This window comes from Pelobates fuscus, chromosome 7, assembly GCF_036172605.1.
Source record: "Pelobates fuscus isolate aPelFus1 chromosome 7, aPelFus1.pri, whole genome shotgun sequence".
Taxonomy (NCBI): Eukaryota; Metazoa; Chordata; class Amphibia; order Anura; family Pelobatidae; genus Pelobates; species Pelobates fuscus.
The window spans coordinates 184,506,865-184,532,180 of record NC_086323.1 but is presented as its reverse complement, the minus strand read 5'-3'; the positions used below and the strand labels follow the sequence as shown (position 1 = coordinate 184,532,180).

Here is a 25,316-nt window from a genome sequence, read left to right as displayed (position 1 = left end):
ACCTTTGAAGTAAATCTAGTAAATCACTAGCTCTTTAAAGTGAATTTCAAATTTAAGGCCATAATAGGCAACTTGAAAACAGAATTGACTTAGAGAATGTTCCTAATTCGACAATTGTAGTCTACAATTTTAAATTCACTTTAGCTTCTCTACTGTCCACATGTTGGTGAATAACCCTGATGAACTGAGCTACAGAAAGGGGTGGTAGGGGTGACACAAAAAAAAGAAAGAAAAAAAGAAAGAAAATGTTTTATAAAATACAGGAAATATAACCAACGTGAAGAAAGTTTTTATACAGCCCAAGTCACACCTCCCTGTATTTGACTTGCAAAGCCTTCTTAAATACGTCATGTAAAGAGAAATCTAATGTTTACACTTTCTTTATTACACATTCTGTTTAATTTAGAATGTCTTATCTCCTGCTCTGTTAATAGCATCCTGTATGTGGTTACAGTCCAATTTACAGAGCAGTAGACAAGAAATGTTTAAAGCAAGTTAACATCTGATTGAAAATTAAACTATTTGTATGCAGGCTGTGTGAGTCACAGCCAGCAGAGGTGTGGCTAGGACTGCATAAACAGAAGAAAAAGTTATTTAAGTCCCAAATGGCAGTGAATTGAGCAGAGAGGTTGCAGGGGCATGACCTATACATCAAAACTGCTTCATTGAGCTAAAGGTGTGTTGATGTCTATAGTATCACTTTAATAATTCAAGTCATTGAAACATTTCTGAATATACCTCCAGACATACCATATAAAAGTGTTTAAAATGCCTTTTTTGGCACTCTAAAATATTGTTTTTACAGATGTGCTGTAAAGTGAACCCAAATGCTTTACATTATTTTACCGAGTTTTTACTCAAAATGTTACATAGCAATATGATCTTAAAACACTCAATTCCAACAAGTTATGAAGGCTTTCTCAGCTAGCTAAGTTTTTCTAAATTACCAGTAGTTTTATTTTTATGTTTGTATGAGTGACACACACACATATATATATATATATATATATATATATATGTGTGTGTGTGTGTATACTCGTCATTGCCATCCCTTCAAACTACTCTTTAGTTGACTTATTTACAACTGCCTTTTCAACTCCACCTTCATTCTAAACCTTCTAAACCATAACTCTTTTTCACCAAACCACTCTACACTCACAAACCTCTGCTTCACTCCTGCCAGCATTAGCAAACTCCTACCTTAACTCCACACCTCCAATCCCCATTATTTTCTCTACTTCACCTACCTTTGTTCATCTTTACCCCTGCTCAGAGCACCACATATTTACTTGTTCAACTACCCAGATACCCTTCCTAGCTTTGTTCTTCAAAATGATTATCCCTTACCAACACCAAACCAAACATCAGACATACCTTCATTTCCTGCCTCTGAAATGCAAGCCTACAAAAACTTGAATACAAAATGAATTGTGTGCTTAACATAGTCTGTATTCGTTCCAGACTGAAAGTTGTTTGAATTCCAAACACCAATATCTGTATTGGGCATGCGCTAATAAATCTAAGTGCAGATTACATTTGGCAGAAACACTGAACACACGAAAATATCTAAATCTCCTGAAGAATAGAAACTAAAATACATCAAGAAAAACAGACCTCAACTAATATTATTAAAAAATATTATATTGAATAAGAAAAGAGTCTAGATTATACAGTCCAATATTTAGGATATCTGCCCTTGCTACTTTTAGCTTTGATTCTTTATCTATGGGTACATGTAAAATAGAAAGAAGACAAAAACAAAAACAAAAAAAGAGAGCCATTGGTGTAGTATTTCTCTGTAGGTGAAAACACACAACACTCAAGTGAAAAAATACCTCTCACGTAATATACAGCTTCAAACAAGCTCCAGTCACATAAACATGTAGTGGTGTAGCCTCCACCAATGGATGTAGGTGTTGTATAATATTCTCCATGATGGTTATGTAATAAGAGAGAAAATAAATCCAATAGTGTTATATTGCCAATACAGTGGTAATAATTAAAACTTAGAGCATGCACAAGAGAGGAGCGATCATCTGAAGCTCAACGAATCAGTCGTTGGATGGTAAATCCCTGCCTCAAGGATATCTCTTGGTCCTAATCTTCTTAATGGTATAGGTAAAATTTGTGAATGAAAAAAAATATAGTGCTCACTAAAATAAAACAATGGACATAGGATATAGTATTGTACTCACTTTTTTAGCAGTTGAACTGCTCAGTAATTCCAGCATAGGTGGCATATAATCCCCACCAAGAATATGTGTCCAGAATTCACTAGGGAGTGCTTTCCTAGGTATGCCAGTTATGGAGGTAGAAAATGTAAAAATAGCAATAAAAGTATCTGGATAAAACCAAAGTGATGTTATTGTTATAACATAAAATAATCCACAGCAGATTTGTCCTATTCTGAGGCCTTTTCAAGTGTATTATAGGGTCCCTGGCAAACAGGAATATAAACAGATTTTAAATTTGTGGCAAAATGACATCATGGTTACGTGACTGGAATTACAATTACCGTCTATATAGAAAACTACATGTACATACATTATTTAAATAAATCAGTGCGACACAGCAGCCTTAAAATCCACCCATTCTACATCCCCATTATCCCCATTATATAGGGCTTATCATTCCAGAATATTAGTGGTTTAATGGGTGTGGACAGTTTCTATATCCTGGGTAGGTTTCCTTTAGAAAACCGATTATCTATTCCCAGTCATACCACAATCACCCGGGCTTGATCCTAATCAAATCTGCCACCATCTCCATCCTCCAATCACCTGATCCGCTTTGACGCTCTTCCATGCATTTTAAATCGGGCTTCTGGCAAGCCTTCCAGTAGATGCGTTCGTGCATACTTCCGTGCTGTGCAAAGATAACTAGATGATGCATTTTCATGCATTCTACGAAATTCAGAAGCCTTAATATTGCATTCCACTGTATGTCCCAATAAAGGGATAAATAAAAATTGGTTTCCTTGATAAATATTGTAAATTATAAATAAAACCATTCTACTCATAAGAATATAGAAAATGATCTCCTTACTGCCGTAATTTTCTTTTCCTGGCTGTTATTCTTGGCAGCATCATTTATGGGTTAGCTCCCCCCCCAACAGAAACAGGACAGGAAACAATTAATTATAACCAGACTGCAGGCATAAAATGTCCCTCCTCCCTCTAACCCACAGTCTAGTTTAAAGCTATAAAACAAAAAACATGGGAGGGTTGCTGATGCTGCCATGAATGATAGCCAGGGAAAAAAATTACAGTAAATATGGAGAAAATGTTCTATATTCCTGGCCATTCATGCAGCATCACTTATGGGTAATACCCAAGCTCAGAACAATGAGAGGGAGAAAAAAAATGAATACTATCAGTCTGCTGCAGACTTAATTTATTCTCCAAGGACAAAACACCTCTCCCAAAGGACGTGGATGAAGAAGAATCCAGCTTGTAATGTTTGATGAATGTCATAGGAGACGACCAGGTGGCTGCCCTGCATATGTCATCAGAAGAAATCTCTGCCCAAGTAGCCCAGGAGGTAGCCAATGCTCTAGTTGAATGGGTCTTTATTTTTTTTCAGGAAGAGATAGATTCTTAAAACGATAGGCCTTTTTTTATGGTGTTTGAGATGCAACGCCTCAAAGTAGCGGTAGAGGGCGCTTCACCTTTTCCGTAGCCAGAAGGAATAAATGTTGTGACTTCTGAAATTGAAATAGTCATCTCCAGATACTTAATCACACATTCCTTAACATCCAATTGATGGAGCTTAATTTCTTCCGAGGATGTAGGGTTTGGGTAAAAGGAAGACAGAACAACTTCCTGTGCCATGTGGAATCGTGAAACCACCTTAGGTAGGAATTCCGTTCTAAGTCTTAGGATAATGCTATCGTGGAAGACCTGTAAATGAATAAAATCACTGCAGAAGACTTGAATCGCGGACATTTTTTTAGTCGTAGTGATTGCCACTAAGAACAGTGTCTTAAAAGTCAGATTAATACCCAACTCATCCAAAGGAGCAAAGGGGGTGTCTGACAGAACATCCAGTATCATGGGACTTTGGGACGTGAGCATTCCGGCTTGAAGCCATCAAGTCGATCTGAGGCATGCCCTACCTTGATGATCTCATATATCAAATAATTTCAAATTCCATAAGTGGAACTATTTCTAAAAAAGAGCTTTGCTTCTTGTTCCCCCTTGTCGGTTTATATAGGACGCTACTGCTCTGTTGTCCGTTTGAATTCTCACCCAAGAGTTCTTCAGGTATTGCTTTAATCCCCAAAGGGCATAGAATATGGCCCTTAGTTCTCTCAGATTTGAATGCATCATTCGCTCTTCTTTTTTTTTGTCAATCTTTCTTTTATTGAGGCATACAAGATGGGGTACAGAAAGAAAAAGGGAGGGAAATGTAAAAACAGTGCACATTACAGGATTAGTATATTGACATTTTCAGAGAATTACATTTCCTGAGAGACAATGCCTCATTTTTAGGTAAGTGAACTTGTAGCGAGTCTAAAGCGTGCTGTAGCTAGTGGCTGGGTCTATTCTGGTAGCATAAACAGGTTTATAGTACAGGCTTAGAATACAGTCTTATAGAACAGGTGTATAAAACAAGCTTGTAAAACAGGTTTATAAAACAGGCTTATAATAGGTGAACATATCCACCTGCATTGTCGAACATAGCGATCCATGCTTAATTAAGATAAACGAAATAAGGTAGCATAAAATAAAGCAAATGAATAACGGTTATTCCAACGAGTTAGGCTAAGTTGTATCTTTAGAACAGACAGATATAGCTTAAATTCCGCTTATAACAGGACCAACGCGGGCCAAGTTGTATGCTAAATGTGAAACCAGCTTGTTCTAGTAGTCATGCCTATAGGCTAATTATACAGGTGTATCGTTTGCGGTCTGCCCCACTATAAAACGAGTGAAAATAAGTGAAGCTCGCAGCGACCATACACATAACAAGGCGTGAGAAGTGGGTTGCAGTCGCGGCCGCCGCTGGGTGTCAGCGGTTTGGAGCAGCCTTCCCTACCTGGCAGGAGCGCTGTCAGTGCTCCTCTCCGCGGTGACAGTGCGTAAGGCATGCTGGTGTGTTGTTTTGGAACATATAGAGGTTTACAGTAGGTATATCAGTGCATGCATTATCGTTTGTGCAAGACATGTTAAGACACAAAATGACCAAAGATAACAGTAAAAAATGTTAGATAGCAATTCTAGCCTGACTGGTGGAGAAGTCAAAGGCGAGACACATAGGGAAAGCTCCGCTCGTGTGGCGGAGTACGGCTGCGGTGAGGCAAGGTAGTGTTGTAGGTGTACAGATAGCAAATTTTTAGGCTTATCATTCGCTCTTCTGACGTCCATGTACCTTGTATCCAGTTATCTTCTAAATGTGCACCCCATCCTTGGAGACTTGCATCTGTGGTTACTGTCTTCCATAGTAGGTCTTCCAGTCGAAAGCCCAGAGATAGGTTCTTGATTTTCATCCACCAAGAAAGGTCGTCTAATGTTTTCCGAGTGGGACAAATGTTCTGATCCCAGTTGCACTCTCGTTTCTTGAAGTCTTTTAAGAACTTCATTTGGATTGAACACATGTTCCACTGTGCCCATTTTACTAATCCTATGGTTGACATAAGAGAGCCAATAAGGCTCATAAACTCCCTTGCCGTTATGCATACTTTGTAGCGTAAATTTCGGATCTCCACCTGAATCCTCTCTATTCTTTCTGTTGATAGATTCACTTTCCCTTTGATAGTGTCTATGGCTGTACCCAGAAATATCATGTTCTGAGTAGGAATCATCATACTCTTTTCCCTATATTCAACTTCTACCCATGGTCTATTAGATGTTCTACTGTCACCTGAGTGTGGAGGGCTACAATCTGGCGGGATGGACCTATAATCAAAAAGTCGTCCAGATAATGATAGATTTTTATCCCTTTCTTTCGGATAACTGCAACCAAAGCGATGAGGATCTTTGAGAACATTCTAGGTGCCAGGCTTAACCCAAACAGAAGCCCCTTGAACTGAGAGTGTCTTCCAAACACATAGAACCGAAGGCACATGCAGTGAAATTTGTTGATTGGGATCTGGTGATATGCATCCTGTAAGTCGATTGAAGTCATCCAGTCCCCCCTTCTTATGTTTGGTATGATAGTGGAAATGGATTGCATCTTGAATGTTCTTCTTTTTATTCTGGAATTTAGATTTTTCAGATCCAAGATAAGTCTCCACTTCTTTTGTGGTTTTGGGGCCAGGAAAACCGTGGAATAGCGGCCCTTCAATTGTTCTTATTTGGAACATCTTCTATAACCTGGTCTTCCAGAAGTTTTGAAATGCAGTCCCTCATAGCCTTTTTCGTTTTCTCCTTTTGCTACACGAGATTGGATGAAGATATCTTTTTGTCTGAAAAAAGTTTTGAATTCTATCCTGTATTCTTCTGCCAAAATTGATGGGACCCAGGAATCTGTCACGCTTTTGAACCAGACAGGATCAAAGAGATGAAGTCTTCCTCCTGTGATTTGGCTGGGCCGGCAAAGGTTCAGAAGTTTTTACTTGGAATCCGTGATCCTCTTCTTCTAGATGATTTTGATTGTGTCTGAAATTTTTTCCAGTTAGGTCTGGAATATTCCTTCCCTGGCTTATATGTTCTGCTTTCACTAAAGGAACGGTACCTGTACCTCTTATCTTTCCATGTGGTAGAAATGCTTTTTTCCCATCAGCTGCCTTATGAATAGCTTCATGCAGGACTTTCCCGAACAGAAGATCTCCTTGGAATGAAAGAGCACACAGGGAAGTCATACGACTCTTCTTGCTGCAATTGACAGGACCATGCAATTGACAGACACCATTCTAGAGACATCAAATGAGGCTTCGGAACAAAATTCAGTAGCCAACGTCAACTCTTTTAGTCCTTCCAAAAGATGATCTCTCCGAACTCCTTTTGCAATGTCTTTCTCAAAGTTTTCTAACCCCACTTTAAAGGTTCTTGACAAAGTGGTTAAAGCTACTGCTGGATGTTGAGCAGATCCTAATGCTAGATATGATTTGATAAGATTGACATCTAGCCTTTTTTCCATAGGCTCCCTCAGATAAGCCATGGAGTCAATGGGTACAGGGATCTTTTTAGCCATATGGATAACTGCTGCGTCAATCTTAGGGACTGAGTTCAAAGTTCTGCAATCTTCCTTCGAATAAGGATATAGTCTAAATGCTTTATCGTTCAGGGTTACTTTTCTCTCTGGTTTCTGCCATTCTTGGGAAATTATTTCCTTTATGGTAGAGTGAACCGTAAACATAATCCTATTCGCTTTCAAATCTTCGAAATACCTGTCAGATTCTTGTAACTCAGATTTTTCCAAGAATCTCAGTCTCCCTTATGGTGTTGATTAGTTTATCAACTGTCTTAGAATCCAGCTTTCTTGAAGCATAGTTTACTTCACCTTCCTCTTCGTCTGACAGATCTTCCATTTCCAAACTATCACTTGATTCTGAGGAAATTTCTTCTCTTCTAAGGCATTTGGATGAGGTCATCTTGCTTGTTATGGACCTAAATCCTTCTGCAATCACCTCTGTAATGCATTTCTGTAAATCCTTTTGAGGTTATTGTCTCCTATCCATTACCTCAGCAGCTTCTGTCAGACATTCTTTACAAATATTTATTCCACTGGGTGCTAATTGATTGCAGTTTACACATCTATTGGATTTATCTTTGTGTTTTCTTGGGGAATCCACTCGTGGATTGCTTGGGCTGAAAGAGGCCAATATAACAATAGTATATCATGGGCCCATAGTGGCACTCTTTTACCTCCCCTCATACATGCTTCTGGGAAGCCACTGGAATCCTCATGCAGTCCCTCACAGACAATCTGGCTGGATGGAAAAGAATAATACAGGAAGAGAATAAAGACTTACCCAGGCATCTCTCAATATTCTGACCCACGATCAGAGGGGATTCTTTGATGCATACAAGGGGATTTTTTTAAGGATATCACCGACCCCACATCATTAAGGTTTTTATAAAACAGCCAATGTAATATTCCAATGTGGTGCATATACTATGTACCTAACTCAGTTTTTTTTTTTTTTAGGTGTCAAATTCCTGACTAGAAATAGACTGAAATAGACTGTGGGTTAGCAGGAGGAGGGACCTTTTATGTCTACAGTCTGGTTATAATTAATTGTTTCTGGTTGGGGGGGGGGGGAGCTTGGCCAGGAAATAAATGTTTACATGGTTGAAGTCGCTGGGGCAAAATACATTATAAAATTTCGGTAGGCTGCAACGGGCAGTAGGTCGTCTGTTATACGATGGTGGAACTACAGTGTAGAGTTGCCGCAGCACTGCTCCTTCCTTCTGTTATTGGTTCTAAATTATTGCAGGCAATCAAATTGCCTCTACCTCATTATTTGTCCTGTGTTTATTAAATAGGTGCCTGATATGTGTTTATAAGTATAGAATAATACAAATCGTCTTTGCATTTGAAATCAAACCCAAGTGCAATAGTTTTGAAATTCAAAATAATGTAAAGGTTATCCCTAGAACCATTCATATTGCTTTGCTCACAGTTGGAGTTATAGTTTTTATTTTTAGCAGAAGCAAAGTTTTAAAATGGCTGTGATGTAAGTGATGATATTGTTTACCAATTGCATTGCAATCAGTTTATCACATGCATAGGTTAAAGGGACACTGTATGCAACAGAACCACTCCAGCTCGTGATAATGGTTCTGTGGTAAAGGCTGAAGAACACTTCCCATAGAGATGCATTGAGTTAATACATTTCTGATAGAAAAAATGATAGGATACTGATTGTGGAAGCTTTGGAGTGATTACACTGGAGGAGTGGCCCTGCCGTAAGCCTGGAGAACTGGGGAGAGTAAGGGAAGTAAAATGCTTTATTTTGTGACTTCTTGGCAAGGGGGTTGCATCCTAGAGTTAAGATGTTACTTTTGCACAGCTTACATTGACTAATTTTATAAGACACCGAAGGATGAAGGACTGAGTTGACCTTGCCAGGAGTCAAACTTGAAACTCCAAGACATCACAGCTGGGAAGATTTACAATGAGCTGCCACACCAGCCCTATGTGAAAGATTGCAGATATTTGAATATAATAGATGACAGCAGGCCTAGTTTATAATCAGTAATTGTCGATTATGTTAACCTAGTGTACCTATAATCTTAATTTTAGTAATGACAGGAGGCGAATATTTTATATTAAAAATGTTTACTGAAGTCCAGCAACACAGATCAAAACAAGAAAAAACTACCGATTAGAAAATAGATATAAGGCTCTGACAGCCCAAGCAACTTATTTTTCTTTGTGGCGTTTAACCCCTTAAGGACGGCGGGCGTGCTGTGCCGTCCTTGGGGACCCGGCTCTTAATGCTGGGGGATGGCATAGCACGTCACCGCCGTCCTTTCTACTTACCCGGTCGCCGGCAGCCCAGGGAGTCCCCCTCTGTCCATTTCGGCCCCCCTGGGCCATCTGATTGTGAGGACCTCGCAATCACTGCTTGGGGTAGCCGTCCATGTCAGGGCCAGCAGGAGGAGTAAAAAGACAGGCAAGGCTGCGCCAATAAAACAGTAAAAAATAAATATAAGAGAAACAACGTTCCAATAATAAGGGTATAATCCACTGGAATAGATAGTCGGAAATAAAAGTCTCAATATCAGGATAGGGTGGGGGTGAAATCCTCAGGAGTTGATCCGTCCGGATGGTTAAAATATCTGTATATGTGGAGAGACAAAGGGGAGATACGACTATTAGTGCAATATGGCTGCTGACACACTATAATCACTTGAAAGCATCCAAGCCATGAGGGCCAACCGATTCTGTAGTATGAAAGGGTGGAGTACTGAGAAGAGCCTGAGAAGAGAAAGAAAAATGATGATGGCAGAAGGATTGGGTGATCATGGCACAATTCCATTAGGTCCGGGAACCATGCTTAGCTCATCCTCTAGAGGCCTTTGCCTGTCTGGTCAGACATTCAACGTCTTTATGCACAGTATGAATTATGCACAGACACACTCACTGACAAACACCTAGACTGACACACTGAGAGAATCACACACTCACTCACTGACAAACACACACACACACACACACACACATTTACACATTCTTGCACACACCCACATCATTCCCTGGGGTCCAGTGGGGATCTTTTATCTGGAGATCTCCTCACTGCTCCCTCGTGCACAGTTTACTGATGCCGGGTGCCAGAATATGACTTCATATTCCGGCACCCGGCATCACTACAGACGGTGCGCGCAAGGGTCCTGCTTCCTCTCTGGCCAGGTAAATTTTAGCAGAGTAGGCACCTGCAATGTCGGGAAAGCAGGTGCCTACTCATGCATGTACTCGGGGTTCGCTGGGCCGCAAAGATGTTCATTGTGGGCCGCAAGTGTGACATGCTTGCCTTACACTATCCAAACCTAAACCTCCCAAAACATAAAAAAGACTACCTCAATAGCCCTGCAAGCTTAGCCTTACATCAGAGCTGTCTGGCCTGTATTTTGCAGTGGTTTAATAACATTGTCAATGTAATAAGTTACTGTATTTATTTGAAGCAAGCCTTTAAAATATTATATGCTTAAGCAATATTACTAGCTTTGCCCTGTTATTCTTATCGTAGGCACTTCGAGCATGCAAAGACTATACATAGGATAGAGTTCCCTGTAATCTGCTAATAATTGTATCTATGCATTGTTCTTGGAAAATTGCTAGCAAACATATAGATTAGAAGATATTGCAAACATCGAGTAATCCTCCAATATCTGCTTCCAGCATTGGAAGTAGGGTAGCTACAAGACCTGGCATTGGACAGATAACATGATGCTTGCGACAAGAAGAATGCAGCCTCTTACCTTGTCATAAATGTGTATTTCAGTCTGCTTAAACATTTCACTTGTCCAAGGATTCTAACCAGACCATTCTTGTGTTTCTGCTGTCCAAAAATAACTGTGGTTTATTATTCAGCCTTTTATAATATATAGGCAAAAGAAACAGAATAAAAGCTGGACTTGTTTGATGCTCAAAGAAGTGCCTCCTTTTAGCAGTCCTCTGTAATAGTAGGGAATACTTAGTCTTAAAACAGAATGTCCACCAGGGAACCTTCTCAGCAGTGCTGAAATTTAAAAAACAAAACAAAAAAAATGCCTGTTAATCTATACATTGACTATAGTTTAGTTAATGCAATTATTAGCAGCGTACAGCTTGCATGCAAGTCCTTTTTAAATGGCCTGACTGTTGTATTTTCTACTTTTCACCTGCCCCTATGTAGCTCTGTATTGTCTGCAAAGAGTAGGCTTTTATATCACAGCAGTAAGTGCACATGATATGTCATCTGTTTTGCAGGTGTTGTCTTTACCACATCGCAGGCTTGTATGTTACTGTCGTCTCTTTGAAGTTCCAGATCCGAACAAACCACAAAAACTCGGTTTACATCAGAGAGAAATCTTCCTTTTTAATGATCTGCTTGTGGTATGTGTTAAATTAAGGTTTATCAGAGGAAATGGTCTGTTGGGATATTGCACTATAAATTAGATGTGTGAATTTATTACGATTGACTTGGCAATGCTGGGGTCCAAAGCTGTGTTATTTTGAATGGCTCTAGGAATTTTTGCTATGAAACTTTGCTTTGGACCTAGGCACACATAATGAGAGAGAACTTTTCAAACACACTTACTTTATTTGTCTTTTTACTTGACGTTTATGGATGGCATTTACTTGAAACCTTACTTTAACTTTTTTTATGATTAATTCTATAACCTCAATATTCCTCAGTTTTCCACCATTTAGAGAAACTAAGAAAAAACAAAAGCTAAAGTCAAGATACCAGAAGATGAAATAATGGCTTTTGTATACAACTGGATATGCTTTTCCGTATATATTTTCAAATTGTTTTTATTGAAGTTTTTCATTAGTTTATCACATATATAGAAATTACAACCTTATACATCTGAAATATGCATGTTTTTCATTTAGTAAATAAATATTGTGTTTCCCTGCAAATAAGACCAGGTCTTATATTAATTTCCCCCCGAAAAATGCACTAGGGCTTATTTTCAGGGGACAGGCCCGGACTGGCCATCGGGCACACCGGGCAAATGCCCGGTGGGCCGCGAAGACCGTGGGGCCGAGGCCGGCAGGGGAGATCACAGGATCTCCCCTGCCAGCCCCTGCAGGGCCAGCGCTACCCGAGCGCCAGCCCTGCATAGTGCCTCCATGGGCCGGTGGGGAGATCAAAGATCTCCCTCACCGGCCCAGAGACACTCGGGTGCGGCCGCCGGCTGGGGAGTGTGGGAGGGAGGGAGGCAGGAGAGAGGACCGGCGGAGCTCTAGCCAGCAGCTCCGCCGGGTCCTCTCGCGAGGTCTGAGCGTTGCTGCGGTGATCTCGCGAGAGTGAACTCTAGCCTGCAGGGGGCTAGAGTTCACTCTCACCACAGGACCACCAGGGAAGAATGGCAGCACGGCACCCCTCCTCCCCCCAGGCAGAATGGACCCCCCCTCCTCCCCCAGGCAGAATGGACCCCCCCCTCCTCCCCCAGGCAGAATGGACCTCCCAGGATAAAGGTAAGAAGGGAGGGAGTTTTTATGTGCCGTCACATTCTAGGTTTCTAATTTTCTTTGTCTGTTAACTCACTGAGGGTTATTTTATATATTATATATATATAATATATAAAATAACCCTCAGTGAGTTAACAGACAAAGAAAATTACACAATAGTGGATGTTTTAAAATCTCACAAACCCCCAAACGATTATATTCAAGTTACCAGTTTTATGCAGCTTTTCTCTCTGCTACCATTTACAGATTATATTTTTATTAGTGTTGCGGTCTTTATCACTCATTCTAATTTGCCTACCTAAATAAAGGGGGGGGGGGGAATAATATGTTTTGTATTGTTTTTTTTGTTGCATACAGGCTGTTTAAAGGCTCTTCTGTGTATTTATTTATTATGCGATGTGTACAAGTTGAACAGTTGTTTAATAAAAAATAAAAACACACACAGCACCCAAACACACACAGCACCCTGGGGGTGCTTTGTGTGTCAGAGGGTGCTGTGTGTGTCAGAGGGTGCTGTGTGTGTCAGAGGGTGCTGTGTGTGTCAGAGGGTGCTGTGTGTGTCTGAGGGTGCTGTGTGTGTCTGAGGGTGCTGTGTGTGTCTGAGGGTGTTTTTATGTGCCGTCACATTCTAGGTTTCTAATTTTCTTTGTCTGTTAACTCACTGAGGGTTATTTTATATATTATATATATAATATATAAAATAACCCTCAGTGAGTTAACAGACAAAGAAAATTAGAAACCTAGAATGTGACGGCACATAAAAACACCCTCACATACAGCACCCCTCTTACATACACACACTGCGCCCCTCACACATACAATACGTCTAAATATATATATATATATATACATACATACACACACACACACACACACTACAGCACCCCTCACACTGCACCACTACACACATTACGCTCCAGATACACGCTAGATCCCTTACCCTATATGCACTCTTAAGCCTCTACACACACACACACACACACACACACACTCTCCTATACACACTGGGTCCTTTACACACTAGATCTCCTACACACACACACTACATTCCTTGTCAGCAAACACATACAACATTCTCTAAACACACCCTCTCTACAACCCCTACACACACTACGTCACCTATACACACACACTACAGCCCGTATGCACACACTCGCTACATCCCCTATAACACTATGCCCCCTATATACACACTCTCTACAGCCCCTAGCCACACATATTACACCACAAACACAAATTAAATTTACCTATTTACACAATACCACACCACACTCTACACACACGCAATCCCACAAGCACGCTCTAAACATATGCACCATACACTTTCCTGGCCCTTTTGTCCTCTGGTATCCCACTTGTGGAGACACCAGAGACAATTTAAAAGCAAACACAGCGCAAGCATGTTATTAAATTTGCTTGCGCTGCACAGAACAAATTCAGGGCCTTTTTCTAATGCCAGAGCTCTTCAGCGGGGCTCTGCGCATTGAACCAACATGCTCACTTTGAGAGGGGGCGTGCTTGTCATTAGTGATGACAAAACACACCCTCTCTGGCCCCGCCCCCTTAGGGGGCCGCTCTGATTGAAAAAACGCCCGGGCCTAATTTTTTTCCCAGTCCGGCCCTGTCAGGGGATGTCTTTTTTCGAGGGAAAAACAGTAGCAAGCATGTGCTAGAAAGCAGGTCTACATTCGGGTGAATTCCCCCAAACATAGACCAGTTCACTAGCGCATAGAATCCTGTGAATCTATGTTCGGGGAAACTTCCCGAACATAGATTAGCTTTCTAGCACGTGGAATCTTGCAAATCCATGTTCGGGGAAAATTCCCCGAACATAGATTAGCGAACTTGCGACTAGCAATTAGGGCTTATTTTCAGTTTAGGGCTTATATTACAAGCATCCCCCGAATATAAGCTAGTGCTTATTTTCGGGGGGAAAAGGTAAATATTTATGAATAATGTGTTTATATTATATAATAATGTTTAATACTATTCTTTAACTATATACAATAAATGAAACAAATAAAAATAATAACATAAGATGATTATTGGTCGAGTGGATGTAATCATCACTTTATACAATAAATTCACGCTTGATATTCATTTCCCATATTGCCCATTCAAGTCTAAGAATACTTGTTTTAGTTGATGGTTGTCTAAATGTTAATTGGCATATTTTATTTGCAAAAGATACATTTAGGATTTCCAATATTCTTTAAGTTTGGGGCATGGCCAAAAAATATGGTACCAATTATATAATAATTTGTAATGAGATACAAGGTGGGGAACGCACTGTGGGATTCCTTTTAATGATAAAATACATTTATGCAGATCATCTAATTCAAAAGTCTGGTTTAAATATCTTTCCCATTGTAGCATGAAATCCGATTTTTCAACATTAAACTCCTTCAAAAGCTGAATAAAACATAGATATAATATGTTTACGTCCTGGATATGAAAAGTAAATCCTTTCTATAGATGTTATAGTTATTGTTCTTTGATTCATATCCAGGTCGGAAATTCTGAATTGTGAGCTGATTAATTCTATAATTTTTTTGTGTATTGGGGCATCCGAATCGTCTAAATTAAAATTGATTAAAGGGTATAAACGTATTAATTTTAAAGAGGATGTCTATTTATTTGAGTAATTGAATGCGAGGACAATGTGTGTGTCAAAATCAGGAAAGTCTTTGGATTAAAATGATAGAGGTGTTGCCCTTGATACATTTGTGGATGGTTTCATTAGTTTAAAATGTAATTCCCACACTTTAATAGTCATTATAGTAGTTGGGAATATGTATATTGATTTTGGTCTTTGGGTTGGGGGCAGGGGGTAGCCATAATAACTTTTGAATTGAATATGGTGAGATTTTAGTTGTTTCCATGTCTAGCAATTGAGGTTATTTAGAATTTAAATTAAATTGAAGGGCGGCTGCTACTGCCTTAGTGGCGTAATAGTAGTCCAGCAAACCCAAAACCACTTTTACCCCTGTTTTTTTGTAATAATGTCAATTTAATTCTACTCTGTTTTTCATTCCAAATATATGTCAGGAGGTCCAAATGAATTGATCTGAAAAAAAAAACCATTTTTGGAAGGACATTCGTTTTAATTTAATTAATTGTACCTATCCATGAGATTTCAAGATTACACCACTGTTCTATGTCATCTCTATTATTTTTTTTTCAAGTTGCAATCATGCATCCCTACTAAGTTGTTGAATTGATTTATGGCCAAGTATCAGGTATACGAGTCTCTCCATTCAAAGTCAAATTTATCTTTTTGAGTTTTTTTGAATTTAGCTCTTGGAATATAAAAGGAAAGAGCTTGAGTTTTTTTGGTGGTCTGTTTCTATAGGGAAATGTTGCCGTATTCTTGTAGGATTTTTCGAAGATAGGATAAGGTCATCCGCAAATAAGCCATTTTTCTGTTCTTGGTCTCCCACTGTGATCCCCTCAATTTTTGCACACTGTCTTAGTGGCTTTTCCATATATCTTGTACAATTAATTCAGATTTCTATAAACACTTTTTTGGCACTTTTATTTTTATTTTTTCACTGTTTAAATTTTTATTGAAAATATACTTTTTTTTATTATTATTTATTTTTCCATCTCGGCGACATCACATGAGCATAGTGGCTTGTGCAAAAGCCAAATAACATGTCATACATAGGAACAGTGCTACATAACAGGCAACCTGAGACAATGTGTGTGTATCATGAGTAAAAACGTTTTCACCGTCCGCCAAGGAGTTTTTCTATTTTTTAATAGAGAATATTTAATTTACAATAAACAGTAGGCAGGACAAGTCAATCCACTTATTATTGGCCTGTACCACCATGCCTTTAGGAGATATGTGTTTATAAGCCTTCTATGGGAGTATACCAGTTGCATTGAAAAGAGACTTTTCTCTTTGTTTTATAAGAAAGAAATACAAAAAAACATATTTCATATCAAAGTATTTGTAGATCATATGACATAACAAATGAATTAACAATCTATATTTTCCATCAAATAAACTCTGATTATTATTGCAAAGCATTGCAAAAGTGTCACATTAGCATATTCCAAGATGTACAGAATATTTCCATATATAACACTCAAGCCGCATTAGTGTGCGAATAGAATCAACTCTAACAGTCGCAACTTACTGTAGTTTATTATATACTGTTTACTACATGTGGGGGTGCAGGGGATGGTAGCTTTGCTACCATCGCTAGTGATGGAATGCGCGCATCCGCAAAAAGACACCATTCCCCGCCTCTTGGATTACTCAGTGGTGCACCAAGGACAGTATACGGGACTGGGCTTGCGCCTGGTGCTTTTAAACATATTTCATGTTTATGTGTACATCATTAGGGCTTCTTAGGAAAAGTAATTAAAAATAAATTAATTTATTTGTCCTGATTTGTAGCGTACGTCATATGCCTAGGATTTAATTTTATGTTCGCTAGTTACAGGTCACAAAAAGTAAAATACAATTACAATGTGGAACAAATTTACAATTCGGTGTGTTTGTCTTCTAATAGTCATCACAGTAAACATAAATCCCACACAAAAGTGTATATTTATATAAAGTAGACAGTAATCTAATTATTCAACTATTTTGACACTTTTTGCATAGCCATGCATAGCTAATAATCTTTGATGAAAACATTTACAGGGTTATTTACTAATGTCCGAACAGGGCAAAACCATGCAGGCCATTTGGACTTCAAAATCCTTGCAGTTCAGCTTGACCAAACTCTGTCAGATGGCTGAAAACAGAACTTGGATATTAAATTATTTGCCTGCTGGCAGCACTACAGTATAAGAGCTAGACCTGTTGCAACTGCTAAAACAGCACTACAGTAAGTTTAAAAATAATAAATCCTTTAGGGATCAAAATGCCTCCCCCCCCCATACTACTATAAGAGAGCTTTTACAAAACTTAAAACAAGAAACTGGGCAGCCATTGCTAGATATGCCCCATGGAGATGTAAAATAACTGGGAGCCCTGTGTACCCACCGATTGCCATTGAGTGGAGGTTTTTACATTTATAATGGTGGCTGGACTGATCACTGTCCACCACCTACCTCCACCCATGGTTAGTGACTCAAAGCCATTAGTATCAGGTGTGGGTCTAATAATAATATACAATGTAAGGGTACATGTGCCCCCACCCATGGGTAGCAGGTGGGGTCTAATAATATACAATTATTTGAGTGTACATGTGTGTGGAGGCTGCTTGTGGTGTTACGTTTATGGGGTTAAACTGCTTGTGGGGTTGTATGCTTATCGAGATGCTGCTTCTGAAGTTGTGGATACTGTTAAGTGGATACTGCTGTTTGGATTTGTAAGGGTAGGTTACATGTGGTGTTGCTAGTTTCTATTTGTGGGATTGTGTATGTAGGGTTTCATGTGTGGGGGAGATGCTGCTTGTGTGGTTGTGTGTGTGTGTATGGAACTGTATGTGATGTATGTATGTGGACATCTGGATAGGGGCTGTAGTGTGTGAGCTAAAAGGGTTATTGTCTATAGTGTGTTTATTGGGGTGATTAGGGGCTTTATGTGTATTTGGGAGGATAAGGGTTTGTAGAGAATGTGTGGGGGTATCAGGTGTGTAGTGTATGTGTGAAGGGGATAGGAGTTGTAGTGTGCATTTTTGGTTATAGGAACTGTTGTGTGTGTTGGGGGAGAGGAGGGGCTGTGGTTGGGGAAAAGGAGGTATAGGGAATGTGGTGGGGAGAATAGAAATTGTAGTGGTGGGGAGAGGAGGGGCTATAGTGGGAGTGCAGGGGCTCTGGTGGAGGGAGAAGAGCTAATAACTGCTTAAAAAAACAAAAATACCTAAAGTGTATTTCTCTGTCACTGATGCTTACACATTTAAGGTTCAGATAGTTTTACCTTAAATTTGAAAATCACTTAAAATTCACTGTGAATTCTCACTTTAGTGGATAACCCTGTAAATTACCAAAATAAAAATTCTGAATCAGCGGCCACAATTTTTTAACTTTAACTAAACAACGATAAAAAACTATAAACTGCATTCAGATGGATACCTCCACATAACTGCTAAAGTTATGTCCCGAAACTGGTCTCTTGCTTGCACTATGCCTTAAAACCGTTAAGGTAAACCAATGGTATACCTTAAAACAATTCCCAATGCAAAGAATGGCTTGAGAGGTGTAGTTAGGGCAGTAGAGCTGGTTTCTGTTTTTATGCTCATCTGGCATACACTGCATTCTTTTTGTAAGAACTTTTGAGGGGTTGGGGAAATTCTAAACTGAATTGAGCTTCCTCAATTCTTTCATTCTCAATATGAACTGAAGGTCCCCCAATGTGTTGCTCAGGCAGCAGCCCTGAAATTAGGTGAAGTTGAAAACCGGGACACATACTTTTCACTTAGGTGTTAGCCCTGTTGTACAATATGTGGGCATTGTGGATTGCCACTTGCATTAAATAAATTACCACTATGTTGTACCTTGTACAGGCACTGGTGATTAGGTAAGGCTGCAACATTTTATAAGACAGGTCGACTCCCTTCATGTGCCTGTTGTATCGCTGTATGCAGACTGGCACTAGATTAGAATCCTCTCGGCCACATGCTGCTCCCCTGCAAGTGTTTTAATCATATATATTGGTTAGAATAAACCTTTTTGTCTTTATATTTCAGTGACAGATGTTTTCCTGGCAGAGAACAACTGTTTCCCCCCCCTTTTAGATTTTTTTTTTTGATGAAACCTGTGCACATTTTATAAAACCTGTATGTCACAGTAGTAGGATACTTTTTATATCTATATATAAGAAATTGTCTCTATGTAAATGAAACCCCTTGTTTAAGAAAGGGTTGATAAGGTCCCAGACACATTTTACGCTGATTGACATTGCACATTGTTGTCTGTAACAATTCCCAAATTCATCTTGTGTGTTGTTATCCCTAATTCATTACTGATTAGGGTGTATGTTGCTTGTGCATTCTTTATCAAAGTACATAACCTATTGTGGGGAACCATATTGAATGCCAAGTTGATCACATCCACTACAACTCCCTGATCTATACATACTTATTTGTAGAATGGAATTAAGTTAGTTTGACATGACCTATGTTATTAAAACCGTGATTTTTGTGAATAACCATATTCTTCCAAGTTAATTCCTGAAAATTTTCCCTTAACCTTTCAATTATTTTCCCAACCACAACAGTTAAGCTCACAGGTCTATAATTTCCAGCGATATATATAGAAATATAGAATGAACCCTTTTTGAATATAGAAACCACATCTGTCTTCCTCCAATCCTTGACAGAGGGGCAAGAGATAGTGCCAGGAAAATGAGTTTTCCCAGCTCTGTAGTTTGCCTTTAATAATAAATTGTCCAGTCTCAAAATTATTCAACTGCCCTCACAGCAGCACAAATATACAAAATAGGTGTTGTTTCAAACACTAAATGCAGATGGAGTTCAATGCCAGAACTCCAAGACATACACAACTACTGACCCAAAAGCACAAGAATGGTTGACTCCAATATGCTCAAAATCATATACATAAGCCACAGAACATTTGGGAATCTGTTCTGTGGAGCAATGAAACAAAACTGGAACTTTTCAACCTAATTGATCAGTGGTATGTCTGCAGGAAGAAGAATGAAGCATATTCTAAAAAGAACACTCTGTCTACAGTTAAGCATGGTGGTGGCCCGGTGATTCTGTGGGGCTGCTTTGCATCCTCTGGCACTAGAAACCAGCAGCATATGAAGGCGAGATGGAATCATTGAAATTTCAGGAAATCCTAGGAGAATATATCATACTCTGTAAGGAAGCTGAAACTTGCATGTAATTAAACCTTCCAACAGAACTATGATCCCAAGCATACCTACAATTCCACCAAGGCTTGGTTGAAGAAAAAAGTCTTGGAAAATTGTACAGTGGCAATCACAGTCACCTGACTTGAAATCCATAGAAAATATCTGGTGGGATTTGAAGAAGGCAGTTGCAGCACGACAATCTAAGAATATTACGGAACTGGAGGCCATTGCTCATGATATTCCTCAGTAACACTGCCAGAAGCTGGTGTCATTTGCAGTGGGTGCTTTACTAAGTACTAAAGAATAGTTTGTGAAACCGCAGTGTTCTGGATGGCTGACGGTGGGCCGTAGGGAGTGCCTGGAAGAATATGTGGAATTGAGAGCGAGACAGAGAGTCAGCAGCCATTTTATTCTCACTGTATTTTGATATATATATATATATATATATATATATATATATATATATATATTATATTTAAAAAAAAAAACCTAATAAAATCTGTCAACATTGAAGTTGCTGTTTAGTGGATAGGTGAGTGTGCTGGATCTTGTGTATTGCATAATTTGGCCCCCAGCAGAAGTTCAAGGAAAAACACACTTTATTGCATTTATTACATATCCAAATTCCTGAATGCTTCGGCGAAGCTCTCTTTCTGTTCGTGGTATGTATGTATGGTATATGGAGTATTTCCATTGACCCAGTCTCTTGATGATGTGGACCGGGGTGTTTGTACTAGAGGCTGATGAAGCGGCTCCTATGCGGAAGAAGTAACCAGAGAATGAAGCCTGGTTGTAACCCAATTTTGCCAATAAGGTTCTGACGTGCGTCATGAACTTAGCAGTGGTGAGTGGGTGCCCTTAAAGTAGTAAGAGCGGAGAGTTTGGTAAGTGCGTGTGATGAGTTGACCGGGGAGTAGAACGGGCGAGAGATTCGCCTGGAGACTCGGGTCTGATGGGAGTGAACGGAATCTCTTCGGCAGACAACTCGTCGATGGGAGCTGGTTCTTGAGACATTCTAGAAATGAATTAGTGAATTAGATTTAGTAGGGGCTTAGGAGAGAACAGAGAGGGTTATGAGGGGGGGGGGGGTTCCTTAGGTGAACTGGACTGTAAGGCTAGTGCCGAAGCAAAAAACTTAACTGTGAACCAGTGACAGATGAGGCCCTGCTAGTGTCGAATGGCGGTGAGAGGCTCTATCTATGATTTGGCCGAGGGAAGTTCGTTGCCACAGACGTGGTGGCGGGATGTTGGCATCTCGATGACTGTTAAGAGATTCAAAAACGTGTGCCCATGAAAATTGAGGCCCTGACTGCGGCCCTGTAGAAGGGCGAACAAGGTGTCTAAGTATGATTTGGGCGTGGGGCCGTACTTCCATGTTGAGGTGGGAGATGGCCTTGCGGTACCGGGATGCACTTGGGTGAGGTAGGGCCGGAGCCTAGACCCTGTAAGCCAGTTCACACACCTTCTATGGGTTAATTGGCAATTATGGGTGTATTGTTTGGATACTAACCTTGATAGTGGTTAAAACCTGTAACTTGAAACTTTGAGTGTTTTAAGTAGAGTGGCTTGGCAGCTGCTGGTATCGTATAAGAAGCCTAAGGGTTAAGACAGATGTTGATGTGTTTGAGCGTAATGTAGGGGCGTATGCTTGGCAGTAAGGGGTGGCTATAGGATCGCAACGTGAGATCCTGAGATGAGGGATCTGAATGATTAGACCGAGACTGGGAAGAGTTTATGCTATAGACGGAGGCTGATTGAGGCCTTAGGGGTAGCAAGTGCTAGTAACGAGTAAGAATGCAAATACCTGGTAATGGAGCAGGGTACCAGGTTAGGTAGGTTGAGTAGGTTCTTGCCTGATGGCAGTATGAACATAGGCCTAAGTAAAAATCTATAGAATTTAAACACAAAAAGGAAGTCTGATAATCGTGATAAGTACTTCGGCAGGTCTAGTGTGAGAGCCCCGTAATGAGTAGAGTACTATACCTTGATTTGTTGTACAGGTACTTGGATGAGCGTAAGTGGCTTGTACGGAGAAAACCAGAGGAGGCCTAGAATAATGTTGGAGCTAGGAATTAAAACCATTGTACAGGGGGTGGAGCCTAGCAGCCACGCTGACCGGTCGCACATCGAGTGTGCTCCGCACAAAACAGCTCCTTTTGCAAGGAAAACTAAAGAAATCATCCCTAAATATTGCCTGCCCACAAGCTACAGAGACGAGTACCCACCATGGCGGCGACAAACGGGTCTAACGACCGAAATCGGTGTCTCTTTCCCGGGGATTGACCTGAGGCCTGCCCAGTCGGCACGAGGGAAGCGGCCGATCCCTTAGCTGACCGCAGCATACTCATCCAACGATCTTCCCCGCACATCCTCTCCCCCCCCCCCCCCCCCTGCCGGTGAGGGTTATCCCGGCAACCACAATCTGTGAGGCAGATACAAAACATCGAAGCTGTCTCACCTGCACCACCAGACCAGCAACAAGTTCAACATGGTGGACGCCACGTGCTGCTCCTCACTCAGCCCTTCGCTGCCATCTTTCGCTGACAGGCTGGACCGCCTGCTCACAGACTTCTGGGCAAAGCTTTTTCACCACAGGGGCACGCATGGGGAGGATCTGCCGGCTACAGTCCCACGGGACGCCGAACAGCAGCCCGCCGCTCCAAGAAGGGTCCCCAGTATGTCTCTGTAAATATAGTCCAAATTATTGCAGTGTATGGCTCAAAACGACAGCCAGCCTTTAACCTAGGCCTACTACTTATGCCTTGCTTTAATGCCATGCTGCGACTACCATTAACCCCCACAATACAGAGCATTTACTATAGCTTATTTTGTGTCAGATTCGCCACACTTGCTTTAATTATCTAATCTAATCTGCCTATATACATGTCTAGATCGTTAATCCTTTGCAAACCTATGTTGGAAGCCTAGCTTAGATGTGTACTCAAAGCATGTTTATATAATCCTGATTCCAGTAATGCGTTAAGTACTCTAATACAACAGTTACAGCTAATTTGTGTTACTATGCATACGTATTTACTCAAGTATTACTAACCTACCTGCTTAAACAAAAAATAGTGCATGTATTCTCAACTACCCCATTGTTACATATGTCTCAACATTGCGTGAGGATTGCCGTTGGGGTACCTCACGCACGTATGTTAACTCAATATGTACTGCAAAAATAAATAATAATAATAAAAAAAAATTATTAAAATAGAAGCGGTTAGAAGAAGTATATATTAAATAACAAATTCCCCCAGAGGACCGTGTTGGACATAAATAATACGAGAGTAAATTCAAGGCTGCCTGAGGTCTTGACATGATTGAAACTGAAGTGAGTAAATACTATACCTGGATACTATACCTGGATTGTAAATACAAGAACTTATGCAGTAATACAAGACAAACGGACAATCTGTGGAGACCAAAGAAATGTAACAGAGCTAAGATTAATGTCTGCGTAAGCTATAGAGAATAATATGAAATGTAGGGTTTCGGAAATTCCCCCAGAGGACCAAGCTACATATTAATATATATGTTCTGTGATGGCGTACGGGGTTGGCGTGGAGTTGAAAAACTCTGCCAAAGTAGTTTGGTGTCAGAAGAATTTATTAAGTATTTAACACAACCTAAAACACAGAGGGTTAACTCAAAAAAGACCTCTGAATAAATAACCAAGTTCTGCGATAAAGTGTCATACATCTGAGGATCTTATATTTTTAAACATAATTAAACCAAGAACCACAGACATAGTAGTAAATGGTTGCAGTCATAAACATATTTTTTTTAACTAATTTCGACAGATTTAATACAAGCAGCTAAGTAACCGGACGGGTAAGTATATAAATATGTTTGTTTAGTTCGTACGAACGAAAGCTGTTAATTGCACGAACGGTAGACAATAATTTTTAAAAGAAATTTATACGAACTAGGGTCGTCAGTTTAGACAGCATGAAAGACCCATGGAACGTAAGTATAGCCAGCGTTCGACTAATTTAGTCGCACGTACCACAGAAGTGCATGAACGGGTAAGGATGCACAAACAGATAATGCATAAGTAAAAGGGAGCCTACCCCTATGTTTATAGTCCCGAACGGAGGGAAATAGCCGAACGCTATTTCCCTCACAAGCTCACATGATCGTGCCGGTCTCATGACCGGAAGCCGGATATCGCGACCGGGGAGAAGCCGGGTGGCAGGGCTGCAGAACGGACGGAGGATTCAGCTGGACACCTCTACTGCTGGAGACTGAAGCTGTTTGTCGAGAATCTTGGACCGGAAGTGCTGGTTGCTATGGAGATAGACAGCTGACAATCAACTTGAACGGCATAGGTGAGATGGGGCTGGGAGTTTAAGTAGGAGACTTACTCCTCCCACAAATTCAGGCCTAATGGCCTTTCAATATATATAAATATTGTATGATCATATAATGTAACTAAACCCCCATCATTTTTTGCCTTGGTGAGGTGTTTTTAACTAAAACTATTACAATCTCTAAGATGTGAAATCATTGTTTAGTGAGTGCGCTGGATTCTGTATTTTGTATATTTTGGCCCCAGCAGCACCCTATAATGTATGCATGTTCAGCTGAGTGCAGCCCTCTTGATTTCATATATAAATATATATATATATATATATATATATATATATCAAAATACACTTAGAATTAAATTATTTATATATATATATATATATATATATATATATATGTATATGTATAATTTCCCCCTTAACGACCGAGGACAAACTAGGTATGTCCAACGAAAAAATAGTCGTTAAGGACGTCCGCGATAGGTGCCCTGGACCGACGATCTGCGCCGATCACTGTCGGGGAGGACTGCCAGAGACCCCAGCAGTCCCCCTACAGCAGCTTCTGCCCTCTATGGCCTCTATCACTGCAATAGGACTTTAGGAGCTGCCAGCATGGGAACTGTCTGAGCTGTCAGGCAGTCCCCCAGGCTGCTAAA

The 25,316-nt window shown here is 40.2% G+C and overlaps 1 protein-coding gene across 6 annotated transcripts in view; it reads left to right on the top strand.

Annotated features, from left to right (window-relative positions):
- Positions 1–25,316, top strand: part of IQSEC1 (IQ motif and Sec7 domain ArfGEF 1) — a 421,691-nt gene that overhangs the window by 298,622 nt on the left and 97,753 nt on the right. For 5 of the 6 annotated variants that reach the window (XM_063426958.1, XM_063426956.1, XM_063426957.1 and 2 more), the window contains one exon: positions 11,359–11,484. The exons of the other annotated variant lie outside the window; for it this stretch is intronic. In XM_063426958.1, coding sequence (XP_063283028.1) covers positions 11,359–11,484 — 126 coding nt within the window. The remainder of the gene's footprint in view (positions 1–11,358; positions 11,485–25,316) is intronic. 6 annotated transcript variants of the gene reach the window in all.